The sequence below is a fragment of the Perognathus longimembris genome, chromosome 1 (assembly GCF_023159225.1).
Source record: "Perognathus longimembris pacificus isolate PPM17 chromosome 1, ASM2315922v1, whole genome shotgun sequence".
Taxonomy (NCBI): domain Eukaryota; kingdom Metazoa; phylum Chordata; class Mammalia; order Rodentia; family Heteromyidae; genus Perognathus; species Perognathus longimembris.
The window spans coordinates 109,276,809-109,297,347 of NC_063161.1; the positions used below are offsets into that span (position 1 = coordinate 109,276,809).

Here is a 20,539-nt window from a genome sequence, read left to right on the forward strand (position 1 = left end):
CAGGAAAGTTCATGAGACTCCTTTTTCCAGTTAACTAGCAAAAAAGCTAGCTGGAGGCATCGTTTAAGTGGTAGAGCAACAGCAAGCAAACAAGCTGAGCAAATGTGAGGCCCTGAGTTCAAGCTTCCACACAGGAAAAAGATAAAAATAAACAGTGATTTAAAAAACTAAGCTCCAAACAGGGTCAGGCTGGGAAAGGGGAACCCGGCGACAGGCTGCCAGGAGCGCAAAATTCATATAGCGGGAGACCCCACGGACACAAGGCAGGGTGCAGACCAAGACACACCCCGGCAGCGACGAGAAGGTCGGGTCCACACCGGGTTCAGACAAGGGAACCCAGCGCGGCAGAAAGAGGGAACGGGGGAAGCCACCACGACACTTCACCAACCCCTAAAGGGCCAACGGCTGCGCGGGACACACACACAAAGCAGCAAAAGTGAGTCCCCCATAATCCCTTCCCCCAACGGGAGACCCAAGCCCGAAAAGAAGCTAGATCTCCCTCCCTCCCCCTCCCCACTCCCGAGGGAACAAAGAACCCCCAAATCAGGCGGGAAGCTCCCATCAGGCGCTGGGAAGCCAGTTTAGCAGGGGAAGAGCGGAACAGCCCCCAGCCCCCACAGGTTCCTGAACTGGCAGAACTGGCCCCGTCTCCTTCCCAACAGGGGCCGGGGGACGGCTGGCAGGGCAAGCCCGAGGCGCCTGGACCTTGCGGACTCTTACAACTAAAATCACAGGCGCTGGTGGGCAATTCCAGCCCAGCAGGGTCACCTGAGCCTGATCAGGTCCCCCCACCTCGCAGCGGAGGTGAGGTCTGAGGGTGCCAAGCCACACCCGGACAGTCGATCCCACTGGGCCCCACACATACCGCCCCCCCCCCCCAACGGACTCGCGGGAGGGCGCAAGCACAACCCAACAACCCAGGACTCGCTCTGGGAGGCATATCCCGCTAAAGTGCCTGTTGTAGTGGACAACAGCGCACAGGAGGGCGGGGGGCCCCCGGCGACAGCGCCCGCTCTGGTAGGCGTGTACCCTGCACTGGTGGGCGGGGCCACAGTGGCAGCACCTGCTGCCATAGATACGCCTACACAGGAGGGAGGAAAGAGCTACAAACCAAATCTGAGAAGCCACCCAGATTTCCAGATGCGCAAATCACAAAGAAACATAACTCAGTTCATCAAAGGACAAGCCAACTCGCCAGCTCCAAAAAGCAGCACGAATGAAGAGGAGATGGAGACTAAAAAAGCAAATGAGGCCATGTTAACAGGAATGATCGAAAGCGTCAGAAATGAAATCAGAAAACAATTCCAGGAGTTTAGAGCGGAAATCTGGAAGGACACCCAGGAAGCCAAGAAAGAAATGGAAGCAAAAATGGATACAATGCAAGCCTCGTTTAAAGAAATGGAAGCAAAAATGGATACAATGCAAGCCGCCTTTAAAGAAAATCTCCACATCCTGAGAATTGAAATGCATGAAAAAATAGATTTAAAATACAACTCTTTTTTTTTTTTTTTGGCCAGTCCTGGGCATTGGACTCAGGGCCTGAGCACTGTCCCTGGCTTCTTCCCGCTCAAGGCTAGCACTCTGCCACTTGAGCCACAGCGCCGCTTCTGGCCGTTTTCTGTATATGTGGTGCTGGGGAATCGAACCTAGGGCCTCGTGTATCCGAGGCAGGCACTCTTGCCACTAGGCTATATCCCCAGCCCTAAAATACAACTCTTTAAAGGAAGAAATTTCCACGATCAGAGCTGATATGACAACCATGAATAGCTCTCTGACATCCATAAACTCCGCAATTGAAACCATAACACAAAGAGTGGACCATATAGAATCCAGAATCTCTCGCCTGGACGATGAAGCAGCTGACAACAACCAGAAAATGACCACACTCCAAGAAAAGGTGAAGCTTCAGGGAAGATTAATCCAGGAACTAATGGACAAAGACAAGAGATATAATCTGCGCATAATTGGAATAGAAGAAGGAGCCGAATATCAGAACAGAGGGCTTAATCATGTTCTCAATAAAGTTATTGCAGAAAACTTCCCCAATCTCACAGGGGACCCCATCCAGGTAACCGAAGCCTATAGGACACCTGGCAGGCCAGACCCCAGGAAAACCACCCCAAGGCACATAATATTCAAGACCACAGACCTCAAGATTAAAGAGCAAATTCTGAATTCAGCCAAAGCGAAGAAGGAAACTTTTTTCAATGGGAAGAGGATTCGAATAACATCCGACTTATCCACACAAACTTACCAAGCTCGAAGTGAGTGGAAGAACACCATCCAAGTACTCCAGAATAACAATTTACAACCTCGGATCAAATATCCAGCGAAATTGGAGTTCACATTCGAAGGGAGAACCAGATCTTTCCACACCAAAGAGGAGCTAAAGGAGTATGTGAATAAAAAACCAGCCCTACAGCGAATATTAAGAGGGGAACCCCACCCAACAGAGATCGTAAAAGACACACAGACAGAATCAGAAAGAAACTTCAATAGCCAAAGTCCAGCAGAAAGACCAGCTCACTAAAGACAAGAAGAAAAAAAAAAAAGAGGAAAAAACAGCCCAACAAGAAAATGGAAGGAGAAAAAACACCCTTATCCTTGATCTCTTTAAATATAAATGGTTTAAACTCCCCGATTAAGAGGAGCAGACTGGCAGAATGGATTCGCAAACAAAAAGTTGACATCTGCTGTCTACAAGAGACCCACCTTACAGCAAGGGACAAAAACAGGCTTCAAATGAAAGGATGGAGCAAGATCTACCAAGCAAATGCACCCACCAAAACGGCAGGTGTAGCCATTCTGATCTCAGACAAGCTGGACCTCTCTTTAAAGTCCACTCAAAAAGACAAAGGACACTACATATTAATACAAGGAAAAATCCAGAATCAAGACATCACGGTGATAAATGTATACTCACTGAACAAAAGAGGCCCGATATATGTCAAGCAAATTCTCACAGAATTACAGAGCAAGATAGACGCAAACACAATCATAGTGGGTGACTTTAATACTCCTCTCTCTCCAAGAGACAGATCCAACACTCAGAGGATTAGTAAGGGAGCTGAGGACCTAAATAACACCATTTCCCAAATGGATCTAACAGACCTATATAGAACCTTTCACCCTACAGAGACCCAATACACCTTCTTTTCAGCAGCCCATGGATCATACTCCAAAATAGACCACGTCATAGCCCACACAAAGAACCTCAGCAAATACAAAAGTATTGACGTCATCCCATGTATTATATCTGATCACAGTGGATTAAAGGTAACCCTCAACAACAAAGGAAACCACAGATACTATACACACTCTTGGAGGCTAAACCCCATGCTGCTATCCAACAATTGGGCCACAGACCAAATTAAAGATGAAATCAACGAATTCATAAGCCACAATGACAAAGAAAACACATCACAAAGAAACCTATGGGACACAGCTAAGGCAGGACCCAGATGCCCCTCCACAGACGAATGGATCCAAAAAATATGGTACTTATACACAATGGAATACTACAAAGCGATTAGGAATGGTGAAATATTGTTATTCGCAGGGAAATGGTCAGAACTTGAACAAATAATGTTGAGTGAGACAAGCCTAGAACACAGAAAACAAAGGGGCATGATCTCCCTGATATATGACTGTTAACAAAGGGAGACGGAGAGACAGTAGAGACCAAGTCTATGAACACTGTATATGTGCTTGATACATTGTATATTGCATATGGGTATACCTGACCTAGACAAGGGATGGAAAAACAGGTTGTAAGATATCACAAGAAATGTACACACTCCCCTACTATGTAACCGCACCCTCTTTGCACAACACCTTGTAAAAAAATTTATGTTCAATTAATAATAAAAAAAATATTAAAAAAAAAACTAAGCTCCATTACCCAACTTACATAACTATAGTTACATGCTCCACTGTTTATCACCTTTATAATAACACTTTTTCAGTTAAAAATTATCAGTCATTCCAAGACATCAGAGTTAGCATTATGTCCAAGTTGACCCTTAAGGGAAAGTAGCTAGGCCAGATCAGACTTCGCATGGCTTAGGCATCTGTAGTGACAGTAATACATGTCCACTGGAACAGCGTAGGTTGAACTTGTTCTGTCCTGTGCTTACTTCATTATATCACTTACCACTTGTATTATTATCTCGAACAGTCTTAGGATTTTGTGAAAACACATAGTCTTGAGGGAGTTGAAAATAAATCAGACATGAAAACTGCTTATAAAGAAATTAAGACTGTGATCAAATACAAAAAAATCTAAGTAGCCAAGATATTATGAAGAGAACACATGAAAGTATAATTGGCAAAGATACTGAAAGCTGGACTTACTGTACCATCTTCAAACAACCGAAAATTGATTTGCCGCTGAGCTGCCCTAGCCAAGACTTCTTTCACTGAGCAGCCACACTGAACCTTCAGGGTGTCAAAAAATAAACTATGCTGGAGTTGATGCCCTGCTCGCTTGAGACCTGTAGAAGACAGGAGAACCACCAGCCTTAAGCAGGGCACTGGCTTCATAGCTACTGACATTTCAGAGAAATAAAGACACAACTTCTACTATATGTGGTTCCTGATCCTGGCCAGTGTTCCGGTGGCAACTTTAAAAATAAATTAAATACATGACAGAAGGGATGACTTTGACCAAGAAGTACTGGACACTTAGATGTTAAATTATAACCTGCTTGTACAAGCTTTTGAAGTTCAGAAAAGAAAAGATTAATCAAATAGCTAGATGCTGGTGGCTCATACCTGTAATCCTAGGTAGTCAGGAGGCTGGCATTTGAGGATTGTGGTTCAAAGCCAGCCTGGGCAGGGAAGTTCATGAGACTCATCTCCAATTAACTCACTGGAGCTACAGCTCCACTTCTTACTTTTTTGGTGCTTAATTAGAAAGGATGTCATGGGCTTTCCTGTTCTGGCTGGCTTCACACTGTGATCCTCAGATCTCAGCCTCCCACATAGCTAGGTTTACAGGTGTAAGCCACCAGAGCTCTGCTTGTATTTTTCTTTCTCTAAATCACACTAAATGTTCTGTGTTCATTTTTCCATCACAGCATTCATTCTTTTTGTTCTTTAAAGAGGGAGAAGAGAATCAGAATCCTATATAGCCTAAGATTAATATTCAGTCTATCATAGATAATAAAAATATTTTCCCAGTTTCTCATCTGACTTTTAATTTTGCATTCAAAATTGGATATGTCCCAAATTTTCAACTGCATCAAATTTATCAGCCTTCTTATGCCAAAAAAAGATATCAGACTCACCTTCAGACAAAATCAAAGTGGCATTGTGTACCCTTCTAGCAATATGCTCCAGCCCGTGGGATCCATGGTAGATGGCAAACATGGCAGCCATATTTGCCAAGAGGGCCTAAAAGAGCAAAGAATCAGGTGCAAGAATGTGGTTAAACAAAAAATTGGGCCAGGCCCTGGTGATGGCTCATTCCTGTAATCCTAGCTACTCAGGAGGCTGAGATCTGAGGACTGCAGTTAGAAGTCAACTGGGGCAGGAAAGTCTGTGAGATTCTTACCCCAATTAACCACCAGAAAATTGGAAGTTGGTGCTGCGGCTCAAAGTGGCAGAGCACTAGCCTTGATTGAGCATACAGTGCCTAAGCCCTGTTCAAGCCCCACAACCAGCCCCTCCCCCAAAAATGGTGGCAGGGAGAAATCATAGGTTTTGAGATGCCAAAACTAAAACAGGAACAAAACAAATTGAACCAATTTTTTGCCTTCTCTGTCCTAGCTGGGAACCATTTTTAAAAGTGCATGTCTATCTTCAAATTTACCCACTAAGGGGAGGGCTAGATGACACAACAATCATATCTATCATGGGGAAGAATAGTCTGCTTCAGAAATCAAAAGGCAGTATTGGGGCTGAGAATATGGCAAGAGTGCTTGCCTCGTATACATGAAGCCCTAGCACCATATATATAGAAAATGGCCGGAAGTGGCGCTGTGGCTCAAGTGGCAGAGTAGCTAGCCTTGAGCAAAAAGAAGCCAGGGACGGTGCTCAGGCCCTGAGTCCAAGGCCCAGGACTGGCAAAAAAAAAAAAAAAAAAAAAAAAAGGCAGCATTCAACATTCAAAATGATAGAGCAATAGATGTGAGGGTGAAAAGTGAGAAGAATGAAAGCAGCAAGCAACTTCCAAATACTCAAAAACTCAGGGGAGGGCTGGGAATATGGCCTAGTGGCAAAAGTGCTTGCCTCGTATACATGAAGCCCCTGGGTTCAATTCCCCAGCACCACATATATTGAAAATGGCCAGAAGTAGCGCTGTGGCTCAAGTGGCAGAGTGCTAGCCTTGAGCAAAAAGAAACCAAAGATAGTGCTCAGGCCCTTAGTCCAAGGCCCAAAACTGGCAAAAACAACAACAACAACAAAAAAAAAAAAAAAAAAAAAACTCAGGGAATACACTTCATCTAACTTAACACCTTAAATAAAACAAGACAGGCTGAATTTCAGACAGGATGAATGTAGCTGGGAGTGTAGTTTAGTGGTACAGTGTGCTTTGCACACACTAGGCCTGGGTTTAATCCCCAGCACTGGAGAAAGAAAAAGATTTCCTTCTAACAAGCAGCATACATGGCAGTTACAGTTTTGTTCTCTGAAGTCCTTTGATAAAGATTTATCTCCCTAACTTGGCTTGTTGGTCAGAAGAAGCACACCTGGTAATTACAATTCATCTTTTAACTCCTTTGAACCAAGATTCACATTCCTCAATCGCTGCTAGTCACCAACAGTACAGATAATAGTGAATAAAAGCAAATAATTCCAGGAAATATCAATACCAAAAATATTAATATGCAAGACAGAGGTATTTTCCTTTGACAGGAAAGATTGGCTACCACTCTACTGATGTAGGGAGATTGGGTCTGGCTGGAGTCATCTTGACCACAATAATATGCAAGACAGAGGTATTTTCCTTTGACAGGAAAGATTGGCTACCACTCTACTGATGTAGGGAGATTGGGTCTGGCTGGAGTCATCTTGACCACAATAGTAGGGTCTGGCATCTTGGCTTCATGGTGGGGGAAGGTGAAGGCCCCACCTCCCATGTAATGGGCATGCCTGAAGCCCCAGAGGTAGGGGCGGGCATTTGGATGTTAAGTTACTAAATCTGTCAGTCCAGTGCCTAGGGCTGCAGTTTCCTGTGACCCTGCCCCTTGACCTGACCCTATTTAGGCCCAGACCAGCTCAGACACCATTATGGCATGCCATGTGTCTCCATGTTCCTGTCCTGTCCTGTCTCCTGACTCTTCTATGGTCACCATGGCATCCCACTTCAGCTCTCCATTGGAGATGAATTGGTTTGTTGGTATTGTTTTTGTTCTATCCTCTGTTGCCTTCATGGCTCAGTTTTCTGACCATGTTAAGTGTGTTTGATGGCTGGTGATCTTTGAGACAGGAATCCACCATGCAATTGCTAGACTTTTAATAGACTCCCGATTTGATCTTTCAAAATGTGGTTTTTGCCAGGCACTGGTGGTTCATACTTGTAATCCTAGCTACTCAGGAGACTGAGATCTGAGGGTCACAGTTCAAAGATAGCCCGGGCAGGAAAGTCCACGAGACTCTTATCTCCGATTAACCACCCGAAAACCAAAAGTGGCACTGTGGCACAAAGTGATAGAGAGCTAGCCTTGAACAAAAAGAAGCCAAGGTGGGGATATAGCCTAGTGGCAAGAGTGCCTGCCTCGGATACACGAGGCCCTAGGTTCGATTCCCCAGCACCACATATACAGAAAACGGCCAGAAGCGGCGCTGTGGCTCAAGTGGCAGAGTGCTAGCCTTGAGCGGGAAGAAGCCAGGGACAGTGCTCAGGCCCTGAGGCCAAGGCCCAGGACTGGCCAAAAAAAAAAAAAAAAGAAGCCAAGGACAGAGGTCAAAGATGGCGCCCAGGCCCAAAGTTCAAGCCCCACAACTGACCCACACTCCCCAAAAAAGTGGCTTCTCCATTTTCTCACCGAACAACCCTACCACTTAAACAGCTTTAACCTTTTCCAGCTTTAGAGTAGTTACTTGGAGACAAGGTCTCACTTTCGTACCGGGGCTGGCTTCAAACTGGGGTCCTCAGATCTCAGCCTTCTGAGTAGCTAGGATTACAGACATGAGCCCCTGGCACCAGACTACCACTGTACTCCTTTTAAAATTGAAAGGAGCCAAAGGTGTTTAGGGGAGACAAGAAGAATAGATAAGGTGGAGCAGGGAAATTTTACTATTTTTAGTAACTATCAAAAGATTCAGATACAAAAAGTAAAACTAGCTGCGAACATGGCTTAAATGTAGAGTGCTCGCCTTGCATGCATGAAGCCCTTCATTTGATTGCTCTGTACCACAAAAACAGAAAAAGCACTGTGGCAAGTGGTAAAGAACTAGCCTAGAGCAAAAAGAAGACAAGGACAGTGCTCAGGACCTGAGTCTAAGCTCCAGGACTGGCAACAAACAAACAAACAAAAAGTAAAACTAGGAAATAAACTGAAAAAAAGAAAAAACCAGATAAAGTTTCCACCCACTATATCTCTTTTTAAATGGCAAACTATAAGATAAGGTGATCTAGGAGGTGTTATCTAAAACTACCTTCTCCATTGAAATGGTAAAAATCTTGGAACATTTCATGGATGATTAAAGATAAAAAGAACAAAAGGCAAGGGCTGGGAATATGGCCTAGTGGCAAGAGTGCTTGCCTCACATACATGAAGCTCTAGGATCGATTCCCCAGCACCATATATATATAAAATGGCCACAGGTGGTGCTGTGGCTCAAGTGGTAGAGTGCTAGCCTGAGTCCAAGGCCCATGACTGGCAAAAAAAAAAAAAAAAAGAAGAACAAAGGCAAGTTAAGTAAAAAAGGGCTGAGCAGCCCACCCAGAACTTCCCTCTAAGGTTTGGGGGTTATAAAAGGGCCACCAGACCACATGGATTTTCCCTACTCAGAAAAAACCAAGGCAGCAAGTGACAGCTGCCATTTTGAGTCTTTAGCTCCCATTTCCTGCATGGGGAACTGGAAATGTTTCTTTTTCTGTTTCTCCATACTTTGTTATAGTAAAACAAATCTGTGCTAGGAAAAAAAGAAGATAAGAAAAGATTGGGGTTGGGGGAAGAAGAAGAAATTAAAACCTTCACAAGGCATTAGAATATCCAAGGGTCAAAGAAATAAAGACCAAGAAATTTCAACTTTTTTGACAAATCAGGTAAAAATAGAAACTAAAATCTCTCAAAGAAAGAACACATAACAAAAAAAGTCTTAAATGATTATTTTTTAGAGATGAAAATTACAACCACAATGAAATATTCACACTAGTATGACTATGACCAAAAATTTAAAACCAGAGGAAACTAATGGTGAAATGTGAACAACCAGAACCCATACTGATGGAAAATGACTTAAAAGAACACTCACTATTCCCCTGACAGCCATATCTAAGAACTATCTTGCTGCAGACATCACTTAATCATCTCCCTTTCCCTTTCCTTTTCCCCTTCCCTTTCCCTTCCCCAAATTCCTCACGGCTATGAACTGAAGGAAACACAGTACTCACATTCTCTTACACATACACTGGTACTAGATATGGAAAATGGTGGACTGGGAGCACAGGGCAAGTGGTCGAGTACCTGCCTAGTAAAATGGAATGGCTATTCTTGAAAATGATCTGGAAGTTCATTAAAAAGTTAAACAGCTACCACACACGTGTAGCAGTAGATTAGTACACAGTAGATTAGTAGTACACAATATATTTTGGTTCTAAGACTAATGGGCCCCCCCAAAAGAGGGAACCACAATGTAATGGGGTCCAAGGGTGGGGGGATCCCCCATCCCTCCAGGAGTCTACCACTCAGAGACAGTCTCAAGCAAAAAGATGGATTTATTGGAGAAGTAAAAAGTATACTGACTGGCCAGGGTCGCAGCCCAGACTCAGGACTGGGACCGCGAGCCCCGGGCCACACTTGGGGTCAGGCTATAAAGGCAAACACCACATGGTCAAGACTGCCACACGCAGGTGGCCAATGAGGTTACAACACTTACAGAGCATGCCAGGTCACACGCAGGTGGCCAATGGAGTTACAATCTGCCTCATAGCAACTGATTGAAGTAACCTATCATTTTATTGTTGTTGTTTTTGTTGTTGTTGTTTTGCCAGTCCTGGGGCTTGAACTCAGGGCCTAAGCACTGTCCCTGGCTTCTTTTTACTCAAGGCTAGCAGTCTACCATGTGAGCCACAGTGCCACTTCCGGCCTTTTCTATATATGTGGTGCTGAGGAATTCAACCTATAGCTTCACGTATATACGAGGCAAGCACTCTTGCCACTAGGCCATATTCCCAGCCCAACCTATTATTTTAGTTAGACTTGGCTCACGGATTTGGCGGGGCTCACATGATGAAGGCGGATACGCCTACTCATGGGAGGGCACAGGTTTAACCTTGAACATTCTACTACTCAGGTGGTCAAACAGTTTACACAATCTTATCACAGCAAAGGGGAACTTCCCAGGATTCTGAGCAGACAGGGCACACTCCCAGCCCTGAGGCTCAGAGGCATGGGAGAGCTTAGTGAAGATGGAGTCAGCTTCTGCTCTTTTTAACTGAAACGGAGTCAATTGGACACCCCTCAACAGCCAATGATGGCGCTGGCCAGATCTGGCCTCCATATTACAAAGACCATACTCTTTTCTTACTACTAAGACCATGTCATTTCTTCTGTGCACATTGCTCAGCGTATCATCAAAGGGGGGAATGAGTGATTAACTCAGTTCTGTGAACCACTGGGTCAGATGTGATTTACCTGAGCTGTACAGATGTTGCTGGTGGCTTTGTCTCTTCGAATGTGTTGCTCCCTCGTTTGAAGAGCAAGTCGATATACTTCTTTCCCAGTGGCATCTCTGGACCAAGACAATAATTACATCCAGTCAGCACATATAATCCCAGCACCAGGAGTTGCCACAAATGAACAAGCTTCTTTCCTTCCCAGCTTAAGTGAGCTCAGCAAAGTTACTAGGAGGTAAATTTATAAAGTAATAGTTCCCAAATCATCTTCAAAGCACTGAGATAGTGAAGGATGTCCTAGAAATAAACCAACCTAACAGATTAAAATTCACCTTGACCTTCTTGGCAAAGGGAAATAAATCCCTGAGAAAATAGTTTCTGAACCAGAAATAAAGAAACTAAATGGCCATTACAAAAAGAAAAATGGATGCTAATAGTCTTACCACTTTTCTCTAACTGTTTAATATAATTCATAATTAATATAATTCAGTCACTCAGGTACTGATAGCTCATGCCTGTAATCCTGGCTACTCAGAAGGCTGAGATCTGAAGATTGCAGTTCAAAGGCAGCCTGGGAAGAAAAGTCCATGCGACCCTTATTTCCAATTAACCACCAGAAAACTAGAAGTGGCACTGTGGCTCAAGTGATAGAGCACTAGGCTTGAGATGAAGAGCTCAGGGACAGCACCCAGGCCCTGAGTTCAAACCATATGACCAAAAAAAAAAAAAAAAAGACTCTCTTAATTTTTTATTAACTTATGGGACTCTTTTTTTTCCCAAAAAGGTAAGAAGTTCAGTATAAAATCCAGTGAAGAGTAATTGACAAAGTGAAGCCCTCAGCTTACAACTGGTGATGTAGCTAAATGGTACAGCAGTTGCCCAACACGCAAGAGGCCTGGGGTTATTTTCCTACTGAGAAGCTATTATGTCACAAATTGAGAGTTTCAAAACTTTACCTCACCCTTACATCATTTATTGGTTCAAACTATTCACTGATGTTCAGAGTCCATTTTTTTTTTACAAAAAGATAATACTAAATTTCCACAATAATAACCTTGACATTCTTCTAAATTTTTAACCTGTGAAGCTTAATCAATGAGGAGCACTCAAGAAAGTGTGTTGGGAAATTACTTGAATAGTGAACTGGTAGGAGCCTCTAGGCAATAATGTAAATCCACTCCATGAGTGCCTTGTAATTTCTCACTGCATTTGTCTTGATATAAGCATTTGGTGCAATAATATATTTGAAGAAACTGGCTAGACACACAGAACAGATAAAACATTGCATCTCTCAAGGTTTCCATCAATGAAAATAAATACTCTTTCATAAGTAGCATACTAATATAAATTGTAAATTATACACACTCATTTTCAAATATGTACTGAATGTACAGATGATTGGCAGTACCTGAGGAGTACTAGTTCATACCCCAGATATTGTTCTTCATCTGTGTTGTCCTTTTCCTTAATTGACCCAGTGAGACCAATTAAATCCATAAATCAATAGCCATGATCAGTAAAAGCGGCCAGCAAGATCATAACCATAATAAAAGAGAGGAGACAGGAGCTGTGTTACCTGGTAACCCCCACCATCCTTCCAGGCATCATCCTCACCAAGCTTTCTCGGACAGCAAAGAAGGCTGCATGCGGTCCCCCATAGCCCAGTGGCACTCCAAACCGCTGCGAGCTGCCCAAGGCAATGTCTACCCCAAATTCTCCAGGAGGCTTCAAGATGCACAGAGCTAAAAGGTCAGTAGCACAGCAGATCAGGCTCTAAAAAGGAAATGAGAGAAGGGGTCGAAGGGTGACATCTGCAGAGAGATAGAGAATGCACAGAGAATAATCTTAACGACAGGCAGACTGGCAGAGTTCACATTCAGGAAACTCCGTATGCTCCTTTCACATGGACTGGAAATCAGTGGCGAAATAAACTAAGAGAAAGGAATGGGGAGGTTAGTTTTACCATTCCATGTGGTCATGGTAAATGAAGATACACCCAAAGACAGATAAAAACTGCGATAGACCACCCTAAGTCCCCACTAAAGGAGTTTGCCTACCCCAGATTCATGCGCTCTTTCCACCAGTTCTGTGAAGTCTTCCACTTTCCCTTCTGTGTCGGGGTACTGGAATAACACTCCACTCACATCCTTTCCACTAAAGTCCATTTCATGGGGTAACTTCAGCTCAACAAGCACTCCCCTATATCTAGAAAGAGAGCAAAAAACAAACACACTTCACTGTATATAGGTAAAAACCTACCATTTCTTTTCAGTAATAGAATCATCATCATCAGTCATCAGTCTTAGGTGAAGATGAGGAATAACTTCCTTAATGCCTCTAGTGATGATCGTATATCAGAAACCCCCTCTGTCATGGGAACGGGGAAGAACATTTCCAAAGAAGAAAGCAAGTATGCTAGTCAATGGTAATTGTGTGGAGTTTCTTAGCTAATTGTAGTACTAAACAAATATACGGCCCTTTAATCTACTCTTGGCTATGATATGAACTACATTTGTAGAAAATCCAAAACCTTAAGTTACATGTGAGTTATATTTTTCCTTCTGTTTTTTTTTTCCAACTTTCCAAAATGCTGTTGAAATGTTGTGTTTATTTTATTTTACTTTTATTTTGAGATAGGGTCTCTCTCTATAGCCCAGACTAGTCTACAACATACCATATAGTCCAGGCAAATCTCTCAACTTCCTTTTAGCCCTCCTGATTCAGCTCTTGTGTGCTAGGATCACAAGCATGTGCAACCACAGCTGGATGAGGTTAATAGTTCAAATTTTCTTTTTACAGGAAGAGAAAACAGTGTGGTAACTAAAGGAAAGCTGGGTGTGAACACTGGTGGCTCACTTCTGCAATCCTAGCTACTGAGGAGGCTGAGATCTGAGGATCATGGTTCAAAGCGAGCCTGGGTTGAAAAGTCTGTGAGATTCTTATCTCCAATTAACTACCAGAAAACTGGAAGTAGAGCTATGGCACAAAGTGGTAGAGTGCTAGCCTTGAGCGAAAAAGCTCAGAGATAGCTCCCAGGCCCTGGGTTCAAGCCCTACAACTGACAGAAGTAAATAAATAAATAAATGGAAAAGCCAGGGTCTGGTGGCTCATGCCTGTAATCTTAGCTACTCTGAAGAAGGCTGAGAACTGAGGACTGCAGTTGGAAGGCAGTCTTGGAAAATAAATCTGAGTGATTCTAATCTTCAATAAGCCAGCAAAAAACTGAAAGTGGAAGTATCACTCCAGCCTTGAGAGAAAAGGCTAAGGGAGAATGCAAGGTCCTGATTTTTAAACCCCAGGACAAGCACCAGGAAAAAAAAAAAAAAAAAACCAAAGGCAACTAAGCCCAGCATGCATGTTCCCCTCAGTTCTGACAATACACTTACCAGAGAGATTTCCTGATGAAAGTGGGAGGAAGAAATAAAACTCAATCTACTCCATTTAAAGCAGGTTCACCTCTATTAAGATTGAAAGTGAGAAAGAGAGAAATGATAGAGGTGAACATGGCATTACCCGGTCTTAAAACACAAATAAAATTAATTACTTGGCTCGAGTCTGGACAACAGCTATTGTCTGTGGGTGGCAACGAGGGTCAACAAAAAACTTCTTCCTCTTGTTGTGTCTGTTGAAAAGAAAAAAGCACATTCAAACATGAACATTTAAAACTCAAAGTTTCTAAGCACGCAAAGCAAACATGGTACTGAGTATAAGTCTAAGCACAGCAGCAAAAATACTTAGTCACTAGTAACTAGTGACAGCTACCCACTGCAGTTCTACTCACATCCAACTCCCATTCTAACCTCATTTAGCAATCTGTTTGTGGGTGTGATGTGCATGTGGCCTGGGACTTGAACTCAGGATCTGGAGCCTGTTCCTTGTGCCAAGGCTAGCCCTCTACCACTTCACCTACAGCTCTACTTCTAGCTTTTCACTTAACTTTACCTCTAGGCTTATTATGTAAAATTATATGGTAAGCAATAGTGACTTGGGGAAAAACGCTATTATATCAGATCTTTTTGTTAATTGATACAATAAGTTTGTTATAATAATTATCATCTATACTCATATGTGCTGTCTGTGGTGTATATACATACATAGGTGAGAAACGTCACTGAGCTTGCACATACACACAACAAGAAAGAGACTGCAAGGTGTTTACCTTTGGGGTGAATCTCAGGCTGAGCCTCTCACCTGTAGCACAGCTGCATCGCCTCTGCAGCTGCGGTTGCTTCATCCAGCAGGGATGCATTGGCCATGTCCAGGCCTGTGATATCGCACACCATGGTCTGGTAGTTAAGTAAACTCTCCAGCCTCCCTTGAGACACCTCTGGCTGGTAAGGAGTATACTGGGTGATCCTAGGGCAGGAGGAGGGGCAGAGGCCAAGTCCAAATTATTCCTCCTTCATTCACAGAAGCTCATGAAAAAATACCTTCATTTTAAAATCCAATGCTTAAATCTCTTGAGAACAGATACTTAGATAGCACATTAGTAAGCTTCCGTTTTGACATTCATTTAAGCAAGCTCAGAATTAAATCATAGCCACTTGTGCTTAGTGCTTATGTTTGTATCTATGTTTGTATCTATGTACTATGTAAATTTTTTTCTTGTGGCACTGGAATTTGAACCCAAAGCCTTGTACATGCTTACCACTAAACTACTATTGAGCTCAAGTTGGCTGAAATTACTATATAGTCCAAGCTGGACTCAAACTCATCTCCAACCCTGGCCTACAGAGTGCTGGTACTAGTATGTGCCACTTCATCAGGCTTATTTTAATGATCTTATTGTTTGCATGTTTTATGGTAAACAGTAAAATCATAAAATTCAGTTGAGCATATGTATGTATGTATATGTATATGTATATGCATATATTTTGCCAGTCTTGGGGCTTGAACTCAGGGCCTAGGCACTGTCCCTGAGCTTCTTTTGCTCGAGGCTAGCACTCTACCACTTGAGCCACAGTGTCACTTCTGGCTTTTTCTGTTTATGTGGTACTGAGGAATCAAACCCAGGGCTTCATGCATGCTAGGCAAGCACTCTACCACTAAGCCACTTTCCCAGTCCAGCCGATGATATTATAAATAGGAATTTTATCTCTTACCTCTCCTCTGAATAAAACAACCTTTTCAATAGCTCTCAATAATAAAAGATCAAAAACTCTAATTATTCAATACACATATCTTTTTCTTTTTGACAGCCTTGAAATTAATATATTGTTTTATTTTTAAGTTTCCTGATAGGGAAATATGGGGGGTGATGCTCTGGCAAGCAGTACAATGTCAAGTTGTTGAAATAATTTCTTGTAATATTTATTGGTGTCTGTGTGTCACATTCAAGCGTGCACATACACAGACACACAGATACATATACAGACAGAATAAATTTTGCTTCAGTTAATTCACTGAAAAGCCCAGCCTAGCAACTGTGAGTTTGTCAAATTCTAAGTGGGTGGTGAACTGGAATGAATGAGGTATACAATACATGGTGTGGGCAACTAAAAAGGAAGAGTGAACAAAAATGGGGTCATACAAAAGGCACAGACAGCAGGCCAGTTGTGATCTCAAATGATACAAGACCATCCACCATGAACAGATGTGGCATGAATCTTGCCATATGCTTGGAGTACCTGCCTAATGGGAAGCTTTCATTTGGCTCAGAACCATCATTTAATATGTAACGGACAGACAGACAGATGGACACACACATATACACACGTGCGCACGCACACACACGGAGTGTGTGCTATGTACATGTGTGCATGTACATAGCAACTGGATTATCTGATAAATAGGTGTTTGTTTGTTTGTTTGGTATTTTTTGGCCAGTCCTGGGCCTTGGACTCAGGGCCTGAGCACTGTCCCTGGCTTCTTTTTGCTCAAGGCTAGCACTCTACCACTTGAGCCACAGCGCCACTTCTGGCTGTTTTCTAGATATGTGGTGCTAGGGAATCGAACTGAGAGCTTCATGTATAGGAAGCAAGCGCTCTTGCCACTAGGCCATATTCCCAGCCCTTATCTGATAAATAGGAACAGTCAGTATATTCACAGAGATAGATCTAGAACAAACAACAAGGAGAAGCTATATTACAAAGGACACAGGCCAGGTGGTGATGGCTCATACCTGTAACCCTAACTATTCAAAAGGCTGAGATCTGAGGATTGTTGGAAGCAATCTGAGAGAATTATCCTCCAACTAAATAGTAAAAAGCTGCAAGTGGAGGAGGTATGGCTTAGTAGTAGGGCACCATTAAGTGAAACAGCTAAGCAAATGTGAAGCCTTGAGTTCAAGCCCCAACACCACACACACACACACACACACACACACACACACACACACACACACACACACCACCCCACAACACACATATACATACCTAGAAGGTATTTGTATCTATATTCACTTTTTTTCAGTCTTGCTATCTTGGCACAGTGCTTAATATATGAATAACCTACTGGTTGCAATACATTTGTGTATATTTGACTCCTCTGCTCAAATATCTGTTGGCTCCCCATCCCACAGGAAAAAGCCCTGAATTTAATGAAGGCAGTAATTTACACCTAAGACTAATGTCCTTGCAGTCTCAGCAGTTCGATTTATTATTTTCCTCTTTCTTTTGTCTAACCTTCCTGGCCTACATGAGACCTTTTATGAGTCTATGATTAGACCTTTAATTATCACTTGTAAAGGTAAAGAGTATCCAGGCCCTGCTGGCTCACGCCTGTAATCCAGCTTCTCAGGAGGCTAAGATCTGAAGGCTGCAGTTCAAAGCCAGCCAGGGCAGGAAAGTCCATGAGACTTTTATCTCCACTAAAAACTACCAAAAGAATGGAAAGGGAATGGGGAGGCAAAACAAACAAACAAGAAAAGCACCAGAAGAAAAAAAAAGCTGGAAGTGGAGGTATAGGTCAAGTGGTAGAGTGCTAGCCTTGAGCACAAAAGCTCAGGAACAGCTCCCAGGTCAAGACTTCAACCCCTAGGACTGGCAGGGGAAAAAAAAAGTAAAAAGCCTTGAAGATGTTCTTTTGCAAGATGACAAGCCTATGATTCCCACCTTTTATTTTTTCTTTTATAGTCTACCTTTTTTTAACACTATGAGAATAAACATTAATGTTCCTAAACAATGATCTATTAGTCTCACATTGATGAGTCATTTTCAGGCCTGAAGATAATATCAATATTTCAGGAGAAAAAAACTGCTACAAATTTATGTCTACAAGTTTGCCTCACTTAGGTAAGACCATAATCACTAAGAAAACTGTGCCTTCATCCCTAGCTACTCAGGAGGCTATGATCTGAGGATCAAGGTTCCATTGAGCCCAGGAAAGAAAAGTTCATAAGTCTCTTTTCTCCAGTTAACCACCAGAAAAGCAGGAAGTGGTTCTGTGGCTTCAGTGTTAGAATGCTAGCCTTGAGCAAAAAGAACCTCAGAGACAGTGCTCAGGCTCTGATTTCAAGCTGAAGGAACAGCACAAGAAGAAAGGAAGGAAAGATGGGAGGAAGGAAAGAAGGGAGGGAAGAAGGGAGGGCGGTAGGGACAAAATAGAAAAAGAAAAGGAAAGAAGAGAAACAGAAGAAAAGGATGGAAACAGAAAGAAAGGACAGAAGTAGAGGGAAGAAGGAGAAAGACAGAAGGAAGGAAATGAAGGAAAGAAAAAAGAAAGAAAAGAAAACCGTGAGCTGGGTACTGGTGGCTCACACCTATATTCCTAGCTAATCAAGAGGCCAAGATCTAAAGATGATGCTTACACACACACACACACACACACACACACACACACACACACACACACACAGAATCTGCACATTCAATCAAGTTTTCAGTTTTTCTCAAATAGGATGCTGATATACATACACAACATGGCATTGACAATTATTCCAAAATAATCATTATATCCTTTTCATTGTAACTTTTGAAATTGGAAAAGAATGGAGGAATTGGAGAGGGAGGGGCTGGTTTACAAGAGAACATTCATGGGATTTTCTCATTTTAATCTCATTGCCAAAATTATACAAAAACAGAAAGCCACAGTGAAAATATACATGTTCTGATATTAATTGCTGGTGTTATCAATAGGTAAAAACTTGGAATGGTAAACCCCATGAAACAAATTCTAGACCTGGTATAAATTTCCTGTTTAGAGCCCAAATGTTTGTATTCTTTCGAGGCTATGTGGCCCATTTATTTTCATGTCACGTCACCGGAATTTGTTGGCTCCATTGCTATGGAAACCATTCAGAAGGCTGATAATGTGGAGTCTACCACCCACGTGTGTGCAGTCCTCCCTATCAGCAGTAGCAGAGTACAGCCTCTCTCTCTCTCTTTCTCTCTTTCTCTCTCCTCCCCCATCAGATCAGCTATCAGAGAATGAAACAGAACAATATTCAAAATGTGCTCAAAAAACAAAGATAGAAAAAGAAGAAAAAAAAGGCAGTCTCACTCACAAAATACTGGCTCTTTCTAAAGTAAATGAACACAAATTGAACACAGTGCTCACAGCCAGGGAGCAATATGGAGAATACTCTCTATGACCACCAAGAGCCAGGGCCCCAGGCCAGCACTCAGACAGCGGGAATGTGGCAGCCCATTCATGGACATCAAAGGCTGTTTTTATTATTTTCTTTTTTAAGGGAGAAGAGAGATAGTCCATTTGCTTCTGAAACCAGTGTTGGACTTTCAGATTCAAACTTTTACCACGACTAAAACAAAAAGGAATCTCTCCATAGTGCTCACATACTTCCAAAGTAGAAAAATTCACATTTTGATGGTTCTCCTATCCTGGTATCTTATTAATTAAAAAGTTGAACATATGGCTGGGAATGTAGCTTAGTGGTAGAGTGCTTGCCTAGCATGCATGAAGTCCTAGGTTCAATTCCTTAGTACCTCAAACAGAAAAAGCTGGAAGTGGCGCTGTGGCTCAAGAGGTAGAGTGCTATCCTTGAGCAAAAGAAGCCCAGGACAGTGCCCAGGCCCTGAGTTCAAGCCCAGGACTGGCAATAAAAAAATTATATTAAAACTGTTATTGAAAGCATCTATATCATCCTCCCTTATGATGACAAGGCAGATGTGAAGGTGCTAACAGATCTGTTCCTACAAAGATGTGACATAAATAACTGCATCTAGGACAATGTACTCTCATTCAGAAGGATAGGTACACTTTCAGAGAAACAGACAAAAAGTAAAATATGTTTATCAAAGTCTCCAGGTTTATTGATTTGGAACATGTACTGGGAGATTTTTTTGAAGATGCGTTGTACTAATAAATTGACATGCTGAATTGAAATCCTTTTGTACAACTATTTGAAGATAACACATAAAATAGTCAGGTACCAGTGCCTCATGCCTGTAATCCTAGCTACTGAGGATCATCTAAAGATCACAGTTCGAAGCCAGTCTGGCCACGAAAGTCTATGGGATTCTATCATCAATTAGCCACCAAAAAGCTGAAGCAGAGCTGTGGCTCTAATAGTAGAGCACTAGCCTTGAGAGAAAAAGCAAAGGGGCAGTGCTCAGACGCTGAGTTCATGATCTAGGACCAGTACAAAAATAAACACAAACATACACATTCATACATAATGTTCCTATTGATGCAGTTGCATAATGTTCAATTAACTAAAAGCTGGTTTTCATGGATGTTAATCTGGAACATCATCTGTGTATTTATTTTTGCTACCAACTTATGAATTACAGAGGCAACCATTTACTCTATTAATTTTTTTTTAAAGTTCCCACTATGTGAAGAAGAAACAGC

At 42.5% G+C, this 20,539-nt stretch overlaps 1 protein-coding gene across 1 annotated transcript in view; it reads right to left on the reverse strand.

Moving 5' to 3' along the window:
• Window positions 1–20,539, reverse strand: part of Gldc (glycine decarboxylase) — a 90,248-nt gene that overhangs the window by 45,424 nt on the left and 24,285 nt on the right. The window contains exons 4-10 of the mRNA XM_048347063.1: window positions 14,981–15,145; window positions 14,334–14,411; window positions 12,847–12,994; window positions 12,366–12,562; window positions 10,809–10,905; window positions 5,289–5,394; window positions 4,354–4,493 (exon numbers count right to left, since the gene is read on the reverse strand). Of these exons, the coding sequence (XP_048203020.1) occupies window positions 4,354–4,493; window positions 5,289–5,394; window positions 10,809–10,905; window positions 12,366–12,562; window positions 12,847–12,994; window positions 14,334–14,411; window positions 14,981–15,145 (931 nt within the window). The remainder of the gene's footprint in view (window positions 1–4,353; window positions 4,494–5,288; window positions 5,395–10,808; window positions 10,906–12,365; window positions 12,563–12,846; window positions 12,995–14,333; window positions 14,412–14,980; window positions 15,146–20,539) is intronic.